Below are 18,631 nucleotides of genomic sequence, written 5' to 3'. Positions count from 1 at the left end.
CATCACAGGAATGCTCCAAGGAAAAGGGGAGTGACAAATCGGCTGGGCGCTCCCTGTGGTCCAGACTGTGAGCCGTGTAGCCCTGGTTCCTGGCACCCTGCCTGGCCTGGATCAAGCCAGAATGAATAAGTGGATGTTAGGCTCTCTGCTTATTACATAGTTAGTCTTCACGCTAACCTATGGGGGAAGTGTTTTCATCCCTATTTCATGGGCTCAGAAACTGAGGCTTGGAGCGTTGGATGACTTGCAGTGACAGAGCTGGGGTTCAGCTCCGGCCCGTGTGACTGGCAGAGGCTTTGGCTGTTCAAGGACAAGAGTGGGTACCCTCAAGCACGTGTGTTTCTGGGCTGTGACCGAACAGTTTGCTTAAGCCGACTCCGGGGGAGCCCGCTCTCACCCGGGCAGCTGGCTCACCACCTGCCGAGGATAACTCGGGGCCTCTGGGAAGAAAGCGCGCCCAGACTGATCCCTCTGATGAAGTGACTGGCTGAAGGGTGCTTCTCCGGCTATCAACAGCCGCCGTCCCAGCAGGAGAAATGTTTGCCCTGACGATTTTAAAACACTTGTCAGAGGAAGGGTGAGAAGCGTCCATATTAAAAGCCCGGAGAAGAGTGTCAGGGGCTCACTCGGCTTTGGAGAAGTGGCGGCAGGGGGGCTCCTTGTTGGGCTAAAGCCTTCAGAGTGGTGCCGCCCCCTGACCCTGGGTCTCCTGGGAGGCGCTGGTGAGAGGGGCCTGGGCTTTTCCAGCCTTTAGGCTTTCCAGCACCATGACTATTCTCTGGAACAGCTCAGAGGAACCCGGTTAGGTGTCCTTCACGCGCCCGCGGACAGCAGCGGGCATGGACATGGAGCTCCCGAGGGTGTGGGCACGTCTCGTGTCATTGCTCCTTTGGTCCTCGGGGTTTTACTACTAGATCCAGATATGGAGGCTGTGCAGAGCTCTGTGCCCCAGTGAGGTCTGAGCTGATGGCGGTCCCTGGCTGCCGCCCCTCCAGTGCCCTCTTGCCCTGGGAGCAGCCGCCTGCCCTCCTGTCCTCCGTCCCACAGATACAGGCGGGACCCCGCAGACTCCTCTACACAGTGGAGTCCCACTTTCTCCTAAGCTCGCTCCTTCACCGGCATCCCTTTCCCAGCCCTCCTTTAAACTAGTCTGTTCTCAAGGCTGTGCCCTTTTGATCCCGGGCACCGGTCCCCATTCCCACCCACGCTCTTCTCCTCCGCTGAGGAGTATTTCTCTCCAGTCCCAACCTCGATTTCTCCCCCTCTTTCCATACAGCTTTGGAGTAAGAAGCTGACCTAGTTGTGGATATTAAATCAGATGTTACCAAGCTTGAGTAAAGCCCCTGCCAGCCCCGTATCTCACACTTTAGAACCTGCCTTCGAGGTCCTTCCACGCCTCCACAAACCTCTGACTAGTCATCTGCCTCTAGTTAAGCTCGTGCCAGCCCTCTGGATAAATCAAAGGTGGTTTTTAATCAACGGCACTGTTTCATTCATTACCATTATTGCACAGAGGTGATGTTTTTATCTGTGTGTGTGTTTAATTGTGCTTGCACTGCAGTTTGGCTCCCTTTGTAGGTAGGACGACCTCTGTTGACTGACCCCGGAGGCTAAACACAGTCACGGCTTGTTCGTTGTCCTGGTGGTGACTTCTGAGTCCCAGAAAACCAACATAAGTTGTACCTTTGGGACCTGTTTGCAAGTTGAGAACTTTTTTTTTTTTTTTAATTTTGGAAAATTCAGACTTGTCCAGTTAATGAAATGCAGTGGCCAAACTTGATATGAAAGAAATTTCTACAACAGCTACTGCTGTTTCTGCTATGACTACTGCTGCAGCTGCAGCCGCTGTCTGTCGGGCCTGTCGTTTGCCTGGGGCTTGCTGTCTTATGTGCATTATTTCTAATTCTCACAACAAGCCCTGAAGGTAAGATTGATTCTCCTGAGTGCACGTATTAGGAGCCCACGGATCTGAGAGGCTTGCCGGCGGATCCCGGGGCTGCTAGCTTACCTACAGGGAGCGTGCAGACGCGGGCCCGTCTGACTCTGGCCTGGACCCTCCCCGGGACTCTGCCCGGCGTGCCAAGATGGTGCTCGTTTCTGATTCACAGAGTTTGATTTGAAAGTTAGTAAGCTCCTTTCTTCGTTAACTTTGAGTCAGGAGGGTTAAATTTACGGCTGGCTGAATACTTCCCAGAGGATGAGTGTAACGATATTGATTTTCACAGGATGAGTCATACACCGCCTGCCTGGGAACACGAGCTCAATCACCACCAGCCGACAGCACCAGCCAATCCCTCGTCAGCATCTCCCCTACCGGCTCCCGAGCCTGTGATGTGCGCGCAGAGCTCAGCGGAAGGAAAGGTCACGAATCGCTCGCGGGCGGGCTCCGGGGTCACAGGGGTCCAGCCTCTGTCCCAGCGTGGCCGACTCACAAGGCCCTGGACGAGGCCTCACCTCTCTGGGCTTCCATCCCTCATTCCCCCAACGCTGAGAAATGGGGTAATTACACCTCCCACGCAGGGTTGTGGCATGACACGTGCAAGCCCCAGGCAGGCCTGGAGGCGATAGGCGCCATCTCTCTGGAGAGGAGGGCATGAGCTTCCCTGCTCTTTCTTGGGGACCCGTACTTGGGTTTCACCTGACCTGTGTCAAGTGCTTCTTACGTGCCAGGAACTGGGCCGGGGGCCAGACGTGCTGGGACAGAGGAGGCCCCTCAGGGCCCTGGAGCCCTCGTGACCATAGGGTCCCACAGGGGAGGCGTTAGGGTTGACAGGCAGTGTTGCCTGGCCACGCAGGTGGTCACCCTGGGAAGCTCAGTGTCTCCACCGGAGAAAGAGGGGGGCTCCCCGAGGAGGAGCGCGGCCAATGTTACAGCTGCCTTATCACAGCAATATTGGTGACGGTGCAGTGCCAGCGCTAGTCGTGTCAAGAGACCCAGTTGAGTTTCTGCGTTCTGTCTTAAACAGGCTTTTGTTTTAATGGCGATTTATAGTTTATCTGTATCATTATGGATTCAAGGAGGAAAAGAAGTGGTTTTTCCTAACTCCAAGAGAGTCTGAACAGTTCTTTTATCCTGGTTGAGATCATTAGAACAAGATCAATAAAGTCAGTGTCAGTGGACTAAATATTTTAAAACTCGGTTTCTTATAAGCAGCATGCAGTGAATAAATGGAATTTTCCATAACAAACATGTAAACAAGCCAGATAAGTCTCACGGTTAAAGGTTATATACAACTAACCATTGTGCTCAAAGTAGCATTGCCCAGGAGGGGGTGCGATAAACAAGCTACTCCCGGCTTCCCTGGTGGCACAGTGGTTAAGAATCCGCCTGCCAATGCAGGGGACACGGGTTCGAGCCCTGGTCCAGGAAGATCCCACATGCTGCGGAGCAACTAAGCCTGTGGGCCACAAATACTGAGCCTGCGCTCTAGAGCCCGCGAGCCACAGCTACTGAAGCCCGCGCGTCTAGGGCCTGTGCTCCGCAACAAGAGAAGACACCACAGTGAGAAGCCTGTGCGCTGCAAGGAAGAGCAGCCTCCGCTCACCACAACTAGAGAAAGCCCGCGCACAGCAACGAAGACCTAACACAGCCAAAAATAAAAATAAAAAAAATAAAGAAAATAAATAAAGAAAAATTAAAAAAAACAAAAACAACAAACAAAAAAAGCTACTCCATTTATGAAAAGTTGCAGAGTAGGAACACATCTGACAGCAAAGGACCTTCACCTCCAGCGTGGCTGTCACCTTCAAGACAGTTTCTGATAAATATTTACCAGCCTTTATTTGTATCTCTTTAACTAAATGTAAAGGCAGCCCAAGGCATTGTATTCTCATAGCCGCAGAACAAAAACTCAACGTCAGTAATCTCTCAAGTTCCCTGCTCTTAAAAACTCATATCCCTTGGCTTTAGCTTTCAGTTTAACTAAGGGTGGATTCAATAATTGGAGGTTTAGTTTTTTTCAAACTGTAAGAGTTTTCCCCTTTGTTGTTTGCTGTCTGCCAGGCCCTCTAGAATGCTTTCCGTACAGCCCTCCCGACAGACGTGTGTTTATGAGGGCGTGTGACACAGCAGGGAAGGGCCCTGCCCAAGGTCGCTCCACTGGAAGTGACAGAGCTGGGGCGGGACCCGGGTGTGTGTGACTCCCCACCCCTCTGCTGTATCACCTCCCACTTTGAACAGGTTGCTGGGTGACAATGGCTGGGGTCCTGATTTCTGTGCCACAGTCTCGCCCCAGACCTCCTTACCTCGTGTTTCCCAATAGGTATCTGTAATTATTATTCAAAACTGGAAAAATTTCATTTTGGTCCCTTTTAACAAAGAAGTACAGTGAAGGCCTAGTTATTACAAGTAAAAGTAGGAAAAAGTAGAAATTACAGCTTGTCTTCTAACTGGAAAATTTTAGTACTTAAAAGACATAGATTCTCTCTCAGTCTCTTTGGGGGATTGAGGATGAATAACGTAGTCAGAAATACATTTTTTCAGCAAAAAAGTCCAGTCATTATCTTTTAGCAACTCGACTTTCACTTTTCCTCTCATCTTTTTCCCCCATTATTGGCAAGACTGTCACGGCACTTTTTGAAAAAAACATGGCTAATTCACTGCTTTTCCTGAAATAAGCATATGGTATATGCTATGGTCCAAGAAACAGGGAGAATTTTTTCTCCAGGCATATAGAGTTTGTTTTTCCTTTTGGACTTAAGGGTTGGCAGTGAGTTCCAAATGAGCAAGGAGTCGGCATTAGGCGCGGCTGTATCTGTCTGGAGAGAAGACTTCTGGCCTACAGGGGCCTTCTTGCGCCGGTGTGAGGGTCGCAGCGACATCTGTGCTCCTTTTCCATCGAGGGGATGTAGTGATAGTCCCTCGCCCTTAGCCCCCATGTGGCTCCCCCAGCCCCCTGGCTGGAGCGAAGCTCCTGCAGCCAGCGCTGCAGGCACGAAGCCCATCCCCAGGGCACGCGGTACCGCACGGGTGGGCGGCCCCCTGCTCCATCCTCCCTGGGCGGGGGGCTTGCTAACCGGGCATGTCACGCTTGCTTTCTGACCCCGAAGTGTAGCAGAAAAGGCGAGGAAGAGTTTGGGTCCCAGACAAGTTTCAGGAAAGGAAAAGAAGAATAAGAACTGGGAATACCAGGTTTCCAATTAGACCAGTTCCTCAGGAAGTGATTTTTTTGGTCTACTTGAGAGTGTTGCTTGTCTCTTGACCTAATGAGAGGGACACAGCACACAGCATACGACAGGTCTGCTCATCTTCCTCGTGCTTTTATAGAAGAGTTCTTTACTTATTAGAAAAACAGTATTATGACAGCAATATTAGTATAATTTAAGAAGTTACCTTACTACCCCTAGAACAGCTCATTTCCTGTGGGTGAATCACGTCTTCCCTATCTTTGTTCATGTCAGTCCTTCTTTAATACTCCTGTAATTTAAGAACGGGTATCGAGCTTTGTCCCTCTTGCCACAGAATGCTATTTATCATTCCAGTTGGAAATGGCTTTTCAACATCCCACCAGGCAGAGAACCACATCTGCCTTAACTGCCCTCTCAGCTCGGACAGCTAGGCTGCTGTCCATAGTCCCGTCACCGTAGTCAGTGCAACGACCCAAACTGGCCAGGTCTTGACAGCATTGTGATGACATAGGATGACCGTGGAAATCTTTGTGAGTTGCATTTTGTAGCAAAATAGTTAAGGGGCTTGTTGAGCTTAAAGAGGTATAGAGTCTTCATTTACAAAAAGCCAAGTGTTTCCAGAGTTTTCTCTGATGACAACTGACTGCCAATTGTAGGCCCTTAGAAGATACTAGAAAAAAATCCACACAGTTAGTCATCCATCAGGGTAAAGGTGATGCTTGAACAAAGAACAAGGGAGCAGCCTCTTTCCAAGAAATCTGCGCTTTGGAGAGAACACTTTGAAAACAGATGTTTTTAATTGTTTATACCACTGTAATTTTTGTTGCCAAAAACTATGTGAACGTGTCACCTATTAAAAACTTCAGTGTCAGCACTGTTAACCTGGGAACAGTGTTTTTCTAATCCTGCTTTAAAATCCTGTAAATGAAAATTTCAGTGGATTTTGAATTAGGTTGTTAGAAATAGGAGCATATACAGCAATACCCGCTGATTAGTGGCGGGAGCCATTATTTGACATTAGGGGAACTGGAGCTTTACTAGCAAATTGTTCACAAAATCCTTTGCATCAGTGGTAGATGGAAGCGGAAAATGTCTCCCCTGTTGCTAGTGGTAAACGTCTCTTCCATTCTGGGTCCTCACATCTCTGGAAGGAGGCTTTGGGGCTCTGACAGTGTTCAGTGTGTAAACTTAAGCTGTAACCGGGCTACCGTCAAATCACTGACTCACAAAAAGGTCCCTACATTTTAAAAAAGTGTAAGCATATTCAGTCCTGTTGCTCTTACTAAAATTATTATAACTCATTTGATTTAATAATTTCCAAGAGGTTTGTTGATACTCTTAGTAAATGGCATATTAAAATATATTTTAAAATATTGTTTGTTTTATCCTTGTCTCATCTTTCAAAATGTTCTTATTTTGGTAATTGCTTTTAGACTCATAATATACTGGTACAGTAGCACATAAATAAATATACACGTGTTGGCGGTATGCGCCTAAGGGTTTCTCATGGCTGGGATGTACTGTCAGACAAGTTTGGAGACCAAGGATCTAGGCAAATTGGATTTGTCAAGGCTTCTGCTGTAACTCTCGAGAGGACCAATTGATGCCTTTCATTTCCTTACCTGGTGAGCCGGTGGAGCATTTAACTACAGTGTGGTCCTAAACACAGAGCAGGACAGCCTTCCGGAAGTGCTCTCTGAATTGAAGGACCAAGTGTACTTCCTGGGTTCCCGTAAGAGGAGGTGATGCTTGAGATCTTGGCGTTGCATTGGTATCCAGCTTCTTATGTCCAGGGGAAGGGTTTCAAGCTAATTGAGTACCAGGTGGCCAGAGAGTGAGGGCAAATGCCGCTGCTGTTGTGTTTCCAGAAAGTCTCTGTTGGCCGCCTCAGGCCCAGGGGAAGGGTTTCAAGGTTGTCCCTCCTGGGCTGTGGCACCGTGTAGAGGAAAGCATGCTGGCTTTCGAGACCTGGGCTCAGCACAAAAGATCTGTTCCCCGAGTCTGACCTGTTCTAAATGATCGACATTTCTGGCGTTTTTATGGCTTACCTCTAAGAGAGCTCAGTGACAGGAAGACAGTTTCCACGGCAGAGGTGTGTGTGTGCACGCAGACGTTTGCACAGCATCCAGGAGCAGTTGACAGCATTTCATGGCAGATAGAAAAGGTGGTCCACGCACCCCCTCCAACCTGTGGCCTGAGCCACTGTGATGTCACACTCGCATTTATTGCCCAGACGCTGACGCCACCCCACTGGCCACGCTCTATGGAAAACCGTCGATGGGTTATCATGAGGGTGTGACTGTAAGATGCTGATCCTAAAAAGAATCACTTTGGAGCATTCTGCTTTTTTTGTTTTTTTTTTTTGCGGTACGCAGGCCTCTCACTGCCGTGGCCTCTCCTGTTGCGGAGCACAGGCTCCGGACGCGCAGGCTCAGCGGCCATGGCTCACGGGCGCAGCCGCTCCGCGGCATGTGGGATCCTCCCGGACCGGGGCACGAACCTGTGTCCCCTGCATCGGCAGGCGGACTCTCAACCACTGCGCCACCAGGGAAGCCCCTGCTTTTGGTTTTTAGACTCCCAGTAAATAATCTAACAAAATTAATTGTGTAGCTCTGGAAATGTTATTCAGTCTCCCTGAGTCTTGGTTTTTTCAACTGCAAACTGGATTATGTGCTTGAAATGAGTTGATGTGCATGATGTTTACAGAGCACCTAAAAGGTGGATTCAGACGTCTCGTTTATCCCTGGGGGTGGGGGGATTCAGCTAATTGAGTACCAGGTGGCCAGAGAGTGAGGGCAAATGCCGCTGCTGTTGTGTTTCCGGAAAGTCTCCGTTGGCCGCCTCAGGCCCAGGTGGGCTTGTGCTTTCCCGTGGCTCCGTATCAGATGGCATCTTAGTGTCAAGGTATTTCGTTTGTGATCTGAGTAGTTTCTAACCCTCTCTTCTCTTTTCGTGTTGTAGGAACCCAGCTCTTCAGTGGTCAAAGTGACTTTAGAATCACTACCTTGAAATTTCATCCAAGAGACCACAACGTTTTCGTATGTGGCGGCTTCAGCTCTGAAATGAAAGCTTGGGATGTAAGGACCAGCAAGGTAACACCCCTCTTCCTCACATGGCCTTTCCAGCAGAGCTTGCCTGGACATTTTGAATGACTGGGGGTGGGTCAGCATCTATATATAGGACCCTTGAGATGGAATAATTACCACTTAATATTGAATCAGTGGGAAGCATAATTTTTAGATGTTTTGAAAGAACATTCTTGAGTTGTTAGATTATTAAAGCACTATAGGTGCAATTCTATACAGCATGTTACTAAACATATTTGTTGAGCACCTACTGTGTGCAAATGCTTCCTGATGTTATAAGATGAATCAACCTCAGATTACTCAGGGGAATAATATGTAGATACAAATAAGTGGGGTGGAGAAGTGCTCTGTGTGTGTATGTGAGTGAGAGGAGGGGTGGTGGGGAGGGAGGGGCTGGCATTCAGAGCGGGTGAGCTTTCAGTTCAGCTCAGTGTAAGGAAGGCTTCTCGGAGGAGACAGTGTTCCCGTTGGGGCTTAAAGGCTGGTCGCCGTCAGTCCCATAGAGAAGTGATGTCCACTCCCGTCCTTCACCACAGCCTGCCACTCCTGTTGCTTCCCTAACTTAGGAAATGGCAAGTCCAGGACTTCCCTGGCGGTCCAGTGGTTAAGACTCCACGTTCTCAATGCAGGGGGCATGGGTTCAATCCCTGGCCAGGGAACTAAGATCCCGCGTGCCACACAGTGTGGCCAAAAAAAAAAAAAAAAAAAAAAAAAGTGGCAACTCCATCTTTCTGGTTGTTCAGGCCCAAACCATCAGAATCATCCCTCTCTCCACTCTTCCTGTCATCCCCCCAACACCCAAACCATCAGCAAACCCAGTCGTAACTCGGGTTTAAGCTGCCGTTGTCTCTTGCTCAGATAATTGCAGTAGTTTCCTCTCTGGTATCTGTCTTCCCCCACCACACCCCCCACCTCCCCCGACCCCTTACGGTTTGTTCTCAACCCAGCAGCCGGCGTGGCCTGTGACAGTGGAAGTCAGATGTGTCACTCTTCTGGTCAGAACCCTCCAGGCTCAGGTCTCACTCACAGGAAAAGCTGTGTCCCTAGGGCGGCCCACAAGGCCTCCTGATCTCCGCTCAGCCTCAGCCCCACCCGCCTCCTTGCCTTTCCTAGAACACACCAGCACAGTCCTGCCTCAGGGCCTTTGCACTTTCTGCCTGGAATGCTCTCCTCCCAGTTTTCTATGGAGAGGCTCCCTCCCTCCTACAGGGTTCTGCTCAAATGCCACCTCTGCAGTGAGGCCTTCCCAGACCACCATGCCAGCCACCCCTGCATTCACTAGTCCCCCTGCCACCTCTTTTCTCCCCATAGCACTTATGATCACCCGGCACACTATGGATTTTCGTTGTCTATTTGCCTTGTCTCCTTCCCCTCGAATGTAAGCTCTTCCAGGGCAGGGATTTTTGTCTGTTTTGTTTGCTGCTGACTTCTAGCTCCTAGAACAGTGCCTGGCACATAGTAGGCACTCATCAGACCGTGGGTGACCGAATGAGTGGACGGAGGCAGAGGGCAGCCACACGGGATGGGGGATACAACGTGTGTGCAGGGCCAGTGGCCTGCTCGACGTGGGGGATACAACGTGTGTGCAGGGCCAGTGGCCTGCTCGACGTGGGGGATACAACGTGTGTGCAGGGCCAGTGGCCTGCTCGACGTGGGGGATACAACGTGTGTGCAGGGCCAGTGGCCTGCTCGACTTGGGGGATACAACGTGTGTACATGGCCAGTGGCCTGCTCAACTTGGCCAGGCGTGGGCCCCAGGCAGTGGGACAGGCCGGGCAGAGAGGTTTTTAATGCCATGAGTCTGGGTTTGGATCAGCAGCGGGGAGCCATGGGAGGTTTGTGAGCAGGGGTCTGGGATCAGGGGTGCAGAGGGGCTCAGGGAGGGGCAGTGGGGAAGAGCCTGACTGCCTCCTGCCTCTGGGGGGGCTCAGTGATTTCAGGATGGCTGTTTCAAGCTCTGAGAAGCACCGCCCTGGTCTGAAGGAGGCACACAGCCACTAGGATGCTACAGGGTAGTTCATGATGATACCGGCATTGATCTTGACCTTGAAAGAAGAGGGTGTGGAACGTCAGAGAGTGTCCTCCTCCATTAGGGATTCAGGGGAGTCAGTGGTCCCACACCAAAGGGCTCTAGCCTGCTGCATCTGCAGCGCCAAAGCCTCTACCTAAAGGCATCCCCCTCCAGGGCCGCCTCCTGCCCCATCCTGGGCAGGTGCAGCCCCCCATCAGGTCTTCACTGAGCAGAGGCCGTTCTGCGTGGCCAGGATGGAAGGAGGTGGGACACGACCTCCAGTGCCGGATTCGAAAGGCGAGTTGGTGCGTCAGACCGGCTGCTGCAGAAAGACGCTTTCCCCCCAGGCTGTGGGAAGGGGCTGCTGGTGTTTGCAGGAGAACCTAAAACCAGAGACAGTTTCCTTAAAGAGAACAGGATGTTCTATCCGTAGGTATTTTGCCTAAAGTACTAAACAAGTGGGAGAATTAGAGCATAGAGAGATGTACTCTTTTTAAAAAAAACACACATTTTTCTTTTACAAGACTTTTTAAAAACAAGAACATTTGGAAAAGAGAGAAAAGTTACCCGTAAAGAAGTGGATGTGTGGACTTTTAAAAGCACTTGAACACTTGTATATGGGATATAAATACATGATAAATGAAAGAAGACATTGGAAAGTGCTGCTGGAGTTAGAAACTCTTAGTCATGCTGTTTGAAGCGGGGCCTCCTGATCAACCAGCCCCTGGTGACAGCCACGTCCCTTAGAGGTGTGCTGTTTTTAGCCTCAAAGAGCAAACACGTAAGAAATTACTCATCAAGGACGCCATCTGATTTAAGACTTTGTTAAAAATATCGGATTTTCTCCTAGGGCAGACGCCAGCTGACGTGTTCTGAGAATGCTGGGGGAGAAGCAATTAGGAGCAGATGTTGCTGTGACTGGTATCGGCATGTTTGCCAGTCTCTCCCCAGCTAATAATGTGGGTAAAGGGATCTGTGCAATATTTGTTTCTACTTCCTTTTTACCAACAATCTGACTGCCTGTCCTCCCTTGCTGGGTCACAAGGACTGTTTCCATGTGCATCAGCCAGACTCAGGGGACCAGTCTCTTTCCTGCTTCAGTTCTGTTTCCTCTGATAGGTGTGGCCCAAGTGCCTAGTACGGACCCAGCAGGAGGACCAGAGAGGAAAGGTGTGGACAGCCACCTGGGGTGGCTCTCTGCCCTCCTGCTGGGCTCCCGTGGGGCCTGGGGCTCTGTCCCAGGTGCTGAACTTTCCAGCCCTCCCTGGTGAGTGTAGGAACACCTAGGGCTGAGCCGCTTGTCTTCTGACTGCCTTCAGGGGCAGCTGTGGAAACTGCAGGAGGGACACAGACCTTAGCTTAAAATCAAGACGGGTTTCCTCTTTTAAAAACAACGGAAGGACTGTTATTATTATAAAAGTAATATGCGATTATATGAAAAAACAAATAGAAACAGAGAGAAGGGGTAGTTGAGCCAGCCAAAGGTAAACATTAGTAACATTTAAATATTTTTATTTCATTGTTCTTTTCCACTGTGTGTTTTTTAAAACACTGTTTGGTCTTATTTTGCTTTTCACGCAGCATTGCAAGGGTTTTCCTCGCAGTGAAATGAACTCTTGTAGGTGTTTTAATGCGTCCCTCTGACGCAGCTGCTTGGCTAATTCGCTCCATGTTTTAGCCTCAGCGCTCGGGGCCGCGTCTGACACAGCAGGCACTCGATAAATATGGATCGAATGAGTCAATTTCAGATGGTTGAGCTTATTAAGCCATTTCCTGAGGTTGGATTTTAGGACATTTCCTTTTGTTTGGTTTGGTTTGCCATTTAAAGTTAATAGATGTGAAGGTGGAGATCAGGGATCGGCAAGTGCAGCCTGGGGCTAAATCTGACTTGCTGCCTGTTTTTGTAAATAAAGTTTTATCGGAATGCAGTTCCTGTCATTCATTTGTGTAACGGCTGCAGCTGCTTTCACACCACAGTGGTAGAGTTGAGTAATTGCACCGGAGACCACATGGCCCGCGAAGCCAAAAATACTTAGGATCTGGCCCATCCCTGCTAAGACGTATCTGGCTGTGGTGTGTGTCACGCTGTGGCTTGTGGGGACTGATCCTTCTGACCTGGCTGACAAGATGGGTGCCCCTGTGCCTCACCCTATTATGGGCACCCTGTGGAAGCCGTGTGCTCAGAGAATGTCTTTTCCAGAGAACCGTGCCTCAGTCAGGGGTATATGGGTCGTTTCCCCCTCTTCTTTTAATCTCCAGACAAACCATCGCAGTCTACTTTGTGATACATTCCACTGTGGGACACGTTTGTGCATCTAGTGTTTTCCACATTTGCAGTTTCTTTCCTGCAGCTTGTGCCCCAGAACTCAAACTGCTGGGTTAAAAGTGAGTCAGCATTTTGAAGGTAAGGGGTAGGTTTCCGACGATGGAGCTGAGCCCACCACTGGAGCAGGACGGTGCGGCCAGACCGCCTCTTGCCGGGTCTGAGGAGTAGTTGGAACAGATAACTTTAAAGCTACTTTCCAGTCATAGACTTTCATTCCTTAAGCTTAGCCACACGATGAATGTTGGGATTCTGGACTTCTCTGGTCCAGCCCGGTGCATTACAGCAAACGGGCTCTTTGGTTCCCCTGTCTTTTCTTGGTCCATCTCTCTCTGCTCTGGTTTGATGAGTGGATCACATCCCTTGTCGCCGCAGAGCGCCTGGCTTCATTTCCGGCAGGTCGGCAGGATGTGTTCTGCACGAACCCTCCGAGCCTGCTTACTCGTGCCGGCCCCGTGCTGCCAGTGCAGGGTCTTCTGACTATTCTGTCTCCCGACGGTCTGCTTGAACGTGGGTCTGGTCTGGAACCCAGGATGTCTGTGGTCTGACCTTCATGTTACCACGGGGGTCCAAGCCCCTCCGGGCTGCCAGTGCTTATTGGCCTGAGATCCAGCAGCCCTGGGTTCCCATCCTCCCTCTCCTACTTGCTTAGCTGGCTGATTTTAGGCAAATCTCTAAACTCAAGCCTCTCCCAGTCAAGGGTTTCCCCCGTGGTATAGTAAAGGGGCAGGATGAGGTCATCTTTCAAGCAGGGCCTCTGAACTCTCCTGTGCGTAGGAGAGCGCCTGGGACTCTTGTTAGGATGCAGACTCTGTTTCAGCAAGATGATGTCTTAGCTCAGACTGCTGTAATGAAATACCACAGCCTGGGGGGCTTAAACAGCAGACATTTATTTCTCATTGTTCTGGAGGCTGGAAGTCCGAGATCAGGGTGCCAGGGTGGTCGGGTTCTGGTGAGGGGGCTCCTCCTGGTTTGTAGATAGCTGCCTCTTGCTGTGTCCTCACATGATGGAGAGCGAGCAAGCTCTGGCCTCTTCATCCCTTAGAAAGGTCCCATCCACTCCCATCATGGGACCTCCACCCTCATGACCTTATCCAAACCTAATTACCTCACAAAGGCCCCACCTCCAGATATCATCACACTGGGGATTAGAGCTTCAAAATATAGATTTTGGGGGGGACACAAACATTCAGTCCTTTGCAGGTGAGATCCTGCATTTCAGCAAGCTCCCAGGAGATGCAGAGACAGACGGCCCATGGACCACACTTTGAGAAGCCAGGTCTCAAAGGGCCTCTGAACACAGAGGTCCCATGCTTCTCTCACATGGGCACCCTTGGTCTTCGTCCTCGATTGACCTGCACCACCTGTGACCTATCTCAGCGATAAATAGGTTGTGAGCACCTTCACCTGACAGCTATTCATTTACAACTGCCTGTGAGGGGGGCTCGGTCCAGTCATGTCTGCGCCTTGGCATCTTCCACAGGACCTGGAACCGGAGCAGGTGCTCAGGGGGTAACTTGGAGTGAGCTGCTGGGGTCAGCCGCCCCTCCCATCACGATGGAGCCCTGCAGGAGCATCCACCTGCCCACATTTCGAGGGGCAGTGGCCTCCCTGGGATTTCTGCAGAGGGAGTGGGCCCTCCAACAAATGGGAAATAAAGGCTAGCTGCAATTCAGCTGTAACTGTTCATTCCAGAAGTGTAGACAGAGGCCGAGGACTTGGGAGATCCTGGGCCAGATGAGGGCTGGTGCAGTGAAGCTGTCAGCCAAGTCTGAGCTCTCATGTGCCCCAGTGTCTCGTAGATGACGGAGTGTCCAGCCTCGCAGGGCCCTGGCTCTTTGCCTGGCCGGGAATGGGAGCTGGAGAGTTCCAGATCTGCAGGGCCCACCAGCACTGTGGGAAAGGCTCCAAGGTAGTTACTTTTAGGTTTGCTTTAAGATGACTATGTAGTTTGAGCCAAAAGTTAGGATAGGTAATAAAATTTCTCCCTTGTATCATGCATTAAAGTTGTAGAAAAACTCCTACAGAGGCTTAAAAATCCTGTTGCATATTTCGTGAATCACCCTTTTTGCGAGACTAAATTCTGGAACCCCAACCTCAGCAAATGACCTCTCGGTCAAGCAAAACTGAGCACTGCCAATTGGAGCAGCCCTGGAAAATCTGGGACATGTGGCTCCCGACACTGGGAGCCTGGCCTCTGCTCCAGTTCTCTTCCCTTCCGTGGGCAGGGCCGACACTGGGCAGGCTAGGGCCCAGCACGACTTCCGATGCATAGGTCTACTCTGCTCCCGAGAAGGAGAGTCTCAGGTGCCCTCAGGTCCCCACTGGGCCTCGAAAACACCGACCCCCACCCGCTCAGGTAGTTCTCAGGATGAGATCTACTCTGACAGACCAGCTCACTTTCTTTGCTCTAGTGTTGGTTTGACCCGAATCATCATCAACAGTCCATGCTTGTTCTACATCTTTCTTTCCTTTTAAGTTTGTAAAGGGCCGTCTTGACTTCCAGATCTTGAGTTCATTCCTTGACCTCCTTTGGGAGCTTTGTCCCAAACCCACTGCAGGTGTGTGTCCTATCATGCAGGTGACAGTGGGCGAGGCCTCTGGCTCGTCCTTCCCACCTGCTTGGGTTCTCATCTCTGCCTGTTGTTGTCACAGCCCCTCACCCTGCTGCAGTTTCCCCACAGAATGTAAGCTCCCTGAGGGCAGGGATTTGCTCCTTTCCTGCTGTTTTCCCTGAGCCTAGCGAAGTGCTGGCTGGATGGGATGGGACTGTTGCAGGAATGACTAACGGCCTTAATCCAGGCCAATTAAAAAAAAAAATCCCAAGTGATAAGCCTACCCAGGTGAAGTGGAAGCTGAGTCAGCATCTGTTAACACGCTCTTCTCCGGCACCGACCGACCTTGGCCGTCCTGCCCCGAGGGGGAATGAACCAGCTGGTCACGCAGCCAGTGGTTGCCGGTCTGGACTGGCTGCCCTGGTGCCATGGTTAGAGCACCCGGAGCCTTAGAGGATACCCACCCGCCCCTGCAGGTGGCCTCGGCCTCCAGCATTGTGAAAACTCTCCAGGTGGTTCTAATGAAGAGCCCGAGTGGCGAACCACAGCCCTGGGGGCCAGGGTTTGGGAGCAACAGTGCGAGTCCCGAAGGGTGTTTTGCAGGGTCTCTGCTGGTGTAGGTGAGGGTGTCCTGAAATGTCCATTCCTGCAGTGGCAGCTGTCGGGAAGACTCAGCACCTTCACCTCCTGGTTCCTGGGCGCCATCAGTCTTCGTGGCGTTGTAGGCCGGTTGCTTATTTGCCCTAATGAGGTTCTGATTACTCTCCATTTGTCTCTTTCATCAGCTTTATACTAAAAAGCCTTTTGTTTGGACTCTCCATACTTCTGCAGTTCTGGCTAAGTTTTGCCTTCGGCCAAACTTTTTATGAGATGAGAGCGGGAGCCTAAGGGAGGTGGAGACGGGGAAGGGCGTGGACAGCCTGGGGCTGAGGGAAGCGTGGTCGCCGCTCCGTGTGACTCGCCATGGGTCCTTGTCTCTTCCGGGCTCCCATTGCCCCACCTGTCAGGTGGCGGTGGGGTGCGCTCGGGTGGCATGGACTGGGCGGCCACCACCTGCCAGGCTCTGTACTGGACCCTCCCTGTGTGTCATCTACCGCGACACAGCAGTCCTGGGAGGTGTACCAGGTGCTGCTGTCACCCCATCCCCCTGGCGGGGTGCCCGAGGTTCAGCAAGGTTCCAGCAGCCAGCACACGGCTGGTTGGTCGGGGGGTAAGACCTTGACCCGGTGCCTCGATTCCCGCGCCCTTGCAGGCCCTCCTGTTCACAGGTCGAAGGAAGCGCTGGTCTTGGGTGTAAATAAAGCTTTGGCAGTGAGAGCCGTGTGCTTTCTTCTTGGAGAAGCCTGCAGGGGGCAGCCCTTGAGTTCAGACGCCTGCTCGGTCCCGCCGCTTGCAGCTCGATGCCCGGTGTCAGGGGCCCCCCTGTGAACTTGACAGTGGTCTGCCCTGCGGCCTCAGGCCTGAAGTCACAACCCCGGCGCCTCTGTGAGGGCAGCCCTTCGGCCTCCACAGGTGGATGTGGAAACCAGTCCTGAAAGGCTCAGCTTTCAGCGCAGGGGTGGACGGCCACGGTGGGGCTTGGACCTGATCTGTCGGCCTCACCGGCTGCCTTCACAAGCGGCCAGGGGGTCCCCATGTGTCTCCTGGGTCATCCAAAATCTTGGGCGAAGCTGGGGAAGGGGTCCCTGGAATCCAGAACCTCAGACCCCTGCCCCCAGCCCAGTCCTCCTCTTCACCTTCACTCGGCAGCGCTGTCTTGGGGTGTCAAGCAGACTCCAGTTAAAAACCTGAAATGTGAGTTGCCACCTGGAGCTCAGTGTGTGACAACGGGAGAGCATGGCACTCAGGAGGGCCACGTCCCTGTGTGATCACTTGGGCTCTTAAAGATGCAGTAGGATGTATCAGAAAATATAAAGCAGACTCTGGACCCGTAATGATTATATAAATAAAATATTTATGTAATGCTAATGTATATGACCTTTGTAATTCGTTTTGCCGCTAAAATAAGCTGTGTTACATACACTGAACATCTCTCGTTGAGATTTTTTATCTCCTTGAGATTTTTAAAAATTTAATATCTTTATGAAATAGATTCACAGTTTTTGTTTTACCTAAAAACTTATTTTAGTTTGCCATAACTGATAGTATCCAAAAAAAAATCATGGGTTTGATGCCCTAGTTATTTTTTTGTCTTAATATACTTTAAATACTTATTAAATTTTTTGGTAGCAACATTTTTTCTTTTAATTAATTAATTAATTAATTTTTTTGCGGTACGCGGGCCTCTCACTGTTGTGGCCTCTCCCGTTGCGGAGCACAGGCTCCGGATGCGCAGGCTCAGCGGCCATGGCTCACGGGCCCAGCCACTCGGCGGCATGTGGGATCTTCCCGGACCGGGGCACGAACCCGCGTCCCCTGCATCGGCAGGCGGACCCTCAACCACTGCGCCACCAGGGAAGCCCTAATTTACTTATTTACTTGCCTGCTCCAGGTCTTAGTTGTGGCATGCAAGATCTGGGTTGCGGCGTGTGGGATCTTTAGTTGCGGCATGCAGGCTCTTTTAGTTGCGGCATGCAGGATCAAGTTCCCTGACCAGAGATCGAACCCGGGCCCCCTGCACTGGGAGCGCGGAGTTTTAACCGCTGGACCACCAGGGAAGTCCCAGTAGCAACTTTGTTGAGATGCAATTCATATACCATACAATGCGCTCATTTAAAGTATACAATGCGTTCGTTGTTAGTATATTTACAGAGTTATACAACCATCATCACTGTCAGTTTAGAACATTTTCATCACCTCAGAAAGAAACCCTCTACCCTTTTTAGCAGTCACCCCAACTCCCCTGCCTCTATCCCCTACCCCCAGCCCCTGGCAACCACTGATCTACCTTCTGTCTCTATAGATTCGCCTATTCTGTACATTTTATAGAAACAGAATCATACAGTATGTCACTTAGAATAATATTTTCAAGGTTCACCTATGTTGTAGCATGTGTCAGTACTTCATTCCTTTTTACGGTCAAATAATATTCCATTGTACGGATAGATGCATTTCGTTTATTCATCAGTTGATAGGCATTTGTGTTCTTTCCATTTTTTGGCTCTTATGAATAATACTGTTATAAATATTCATTTACAAGTTTTTGTGTGGACATGTGTTTTCGTTCCTCTCGGACTCCACCTGGGAGTGAAATTGCTGAGTCATGGTCCCTCTATGGGTGACCTTTTGAGAAACTGCCAGACTGTCTTCCAGAGTGGTTGCACCATTTTGCAATGTATGAAGGGTCCGATTTCCCCCTGTCCTCACCTTACTTGTTATCGGTCTTTTTGCTTTTCCCCATCCCAGTGGGTGTGAGGTGGTGTCTCCTTGTGGTCTCCTTAAGGTTTGATATAGGACTGTGCAGACTGTATATTTCTTCATGAATGAGCTCTGGTAGTTTGTGTCTCTCAAAGAATTTGTTCATTACATCTAAGTTATCAAATTTATAAACATAAACTTGTTCATAATATTCCTTTATTATCCCTTCTGA

The 18,631-nt window shown here is 50.5% G+C and overlaps 1 protein-coding gene across 3 annotated transcripts in view; it reads left to right on the top strand.

Annotated features, from left to right (window-relative positions):
• WDR25 (WD repeat domain 25) overlaps positions 1–18,631 on the top strand; it is a 141,359-nt gene that overhangs the window by 86,776 nt on the left and 35,952 nt on the right. For all 3 annotated transcript variants that reach the window (XM_079911761.1, XM_079911760.1, XM_079911762.1), the window contains one exon: positions 8,089–8,219. In XM_079911761.1, the coding sequence (XP_079767887.1) occupies positions 8,089–8,219 (131 nt within the window). The remainder of the gene's footprint in view (positions 1–8,088; positions 8,220–18,631) is intronic.

Source organism: Stenella coeruleoalba, assembly GCF_951394435.1.
Source record: "Stenella coeruleoalba genome assembly, chromosome: 2".
In the NCBI taxonomy this organism is placed as follows: domain Eukaryota; kingdom Metazoa; phylum Chordata; class Mammalia; order Artiodactyla; family Delphinidae; genus Stenella; species Stenella coeruleoalba.
This window is presented reverse-complemented; position numbering and strand designations above follow the sequence as displayed.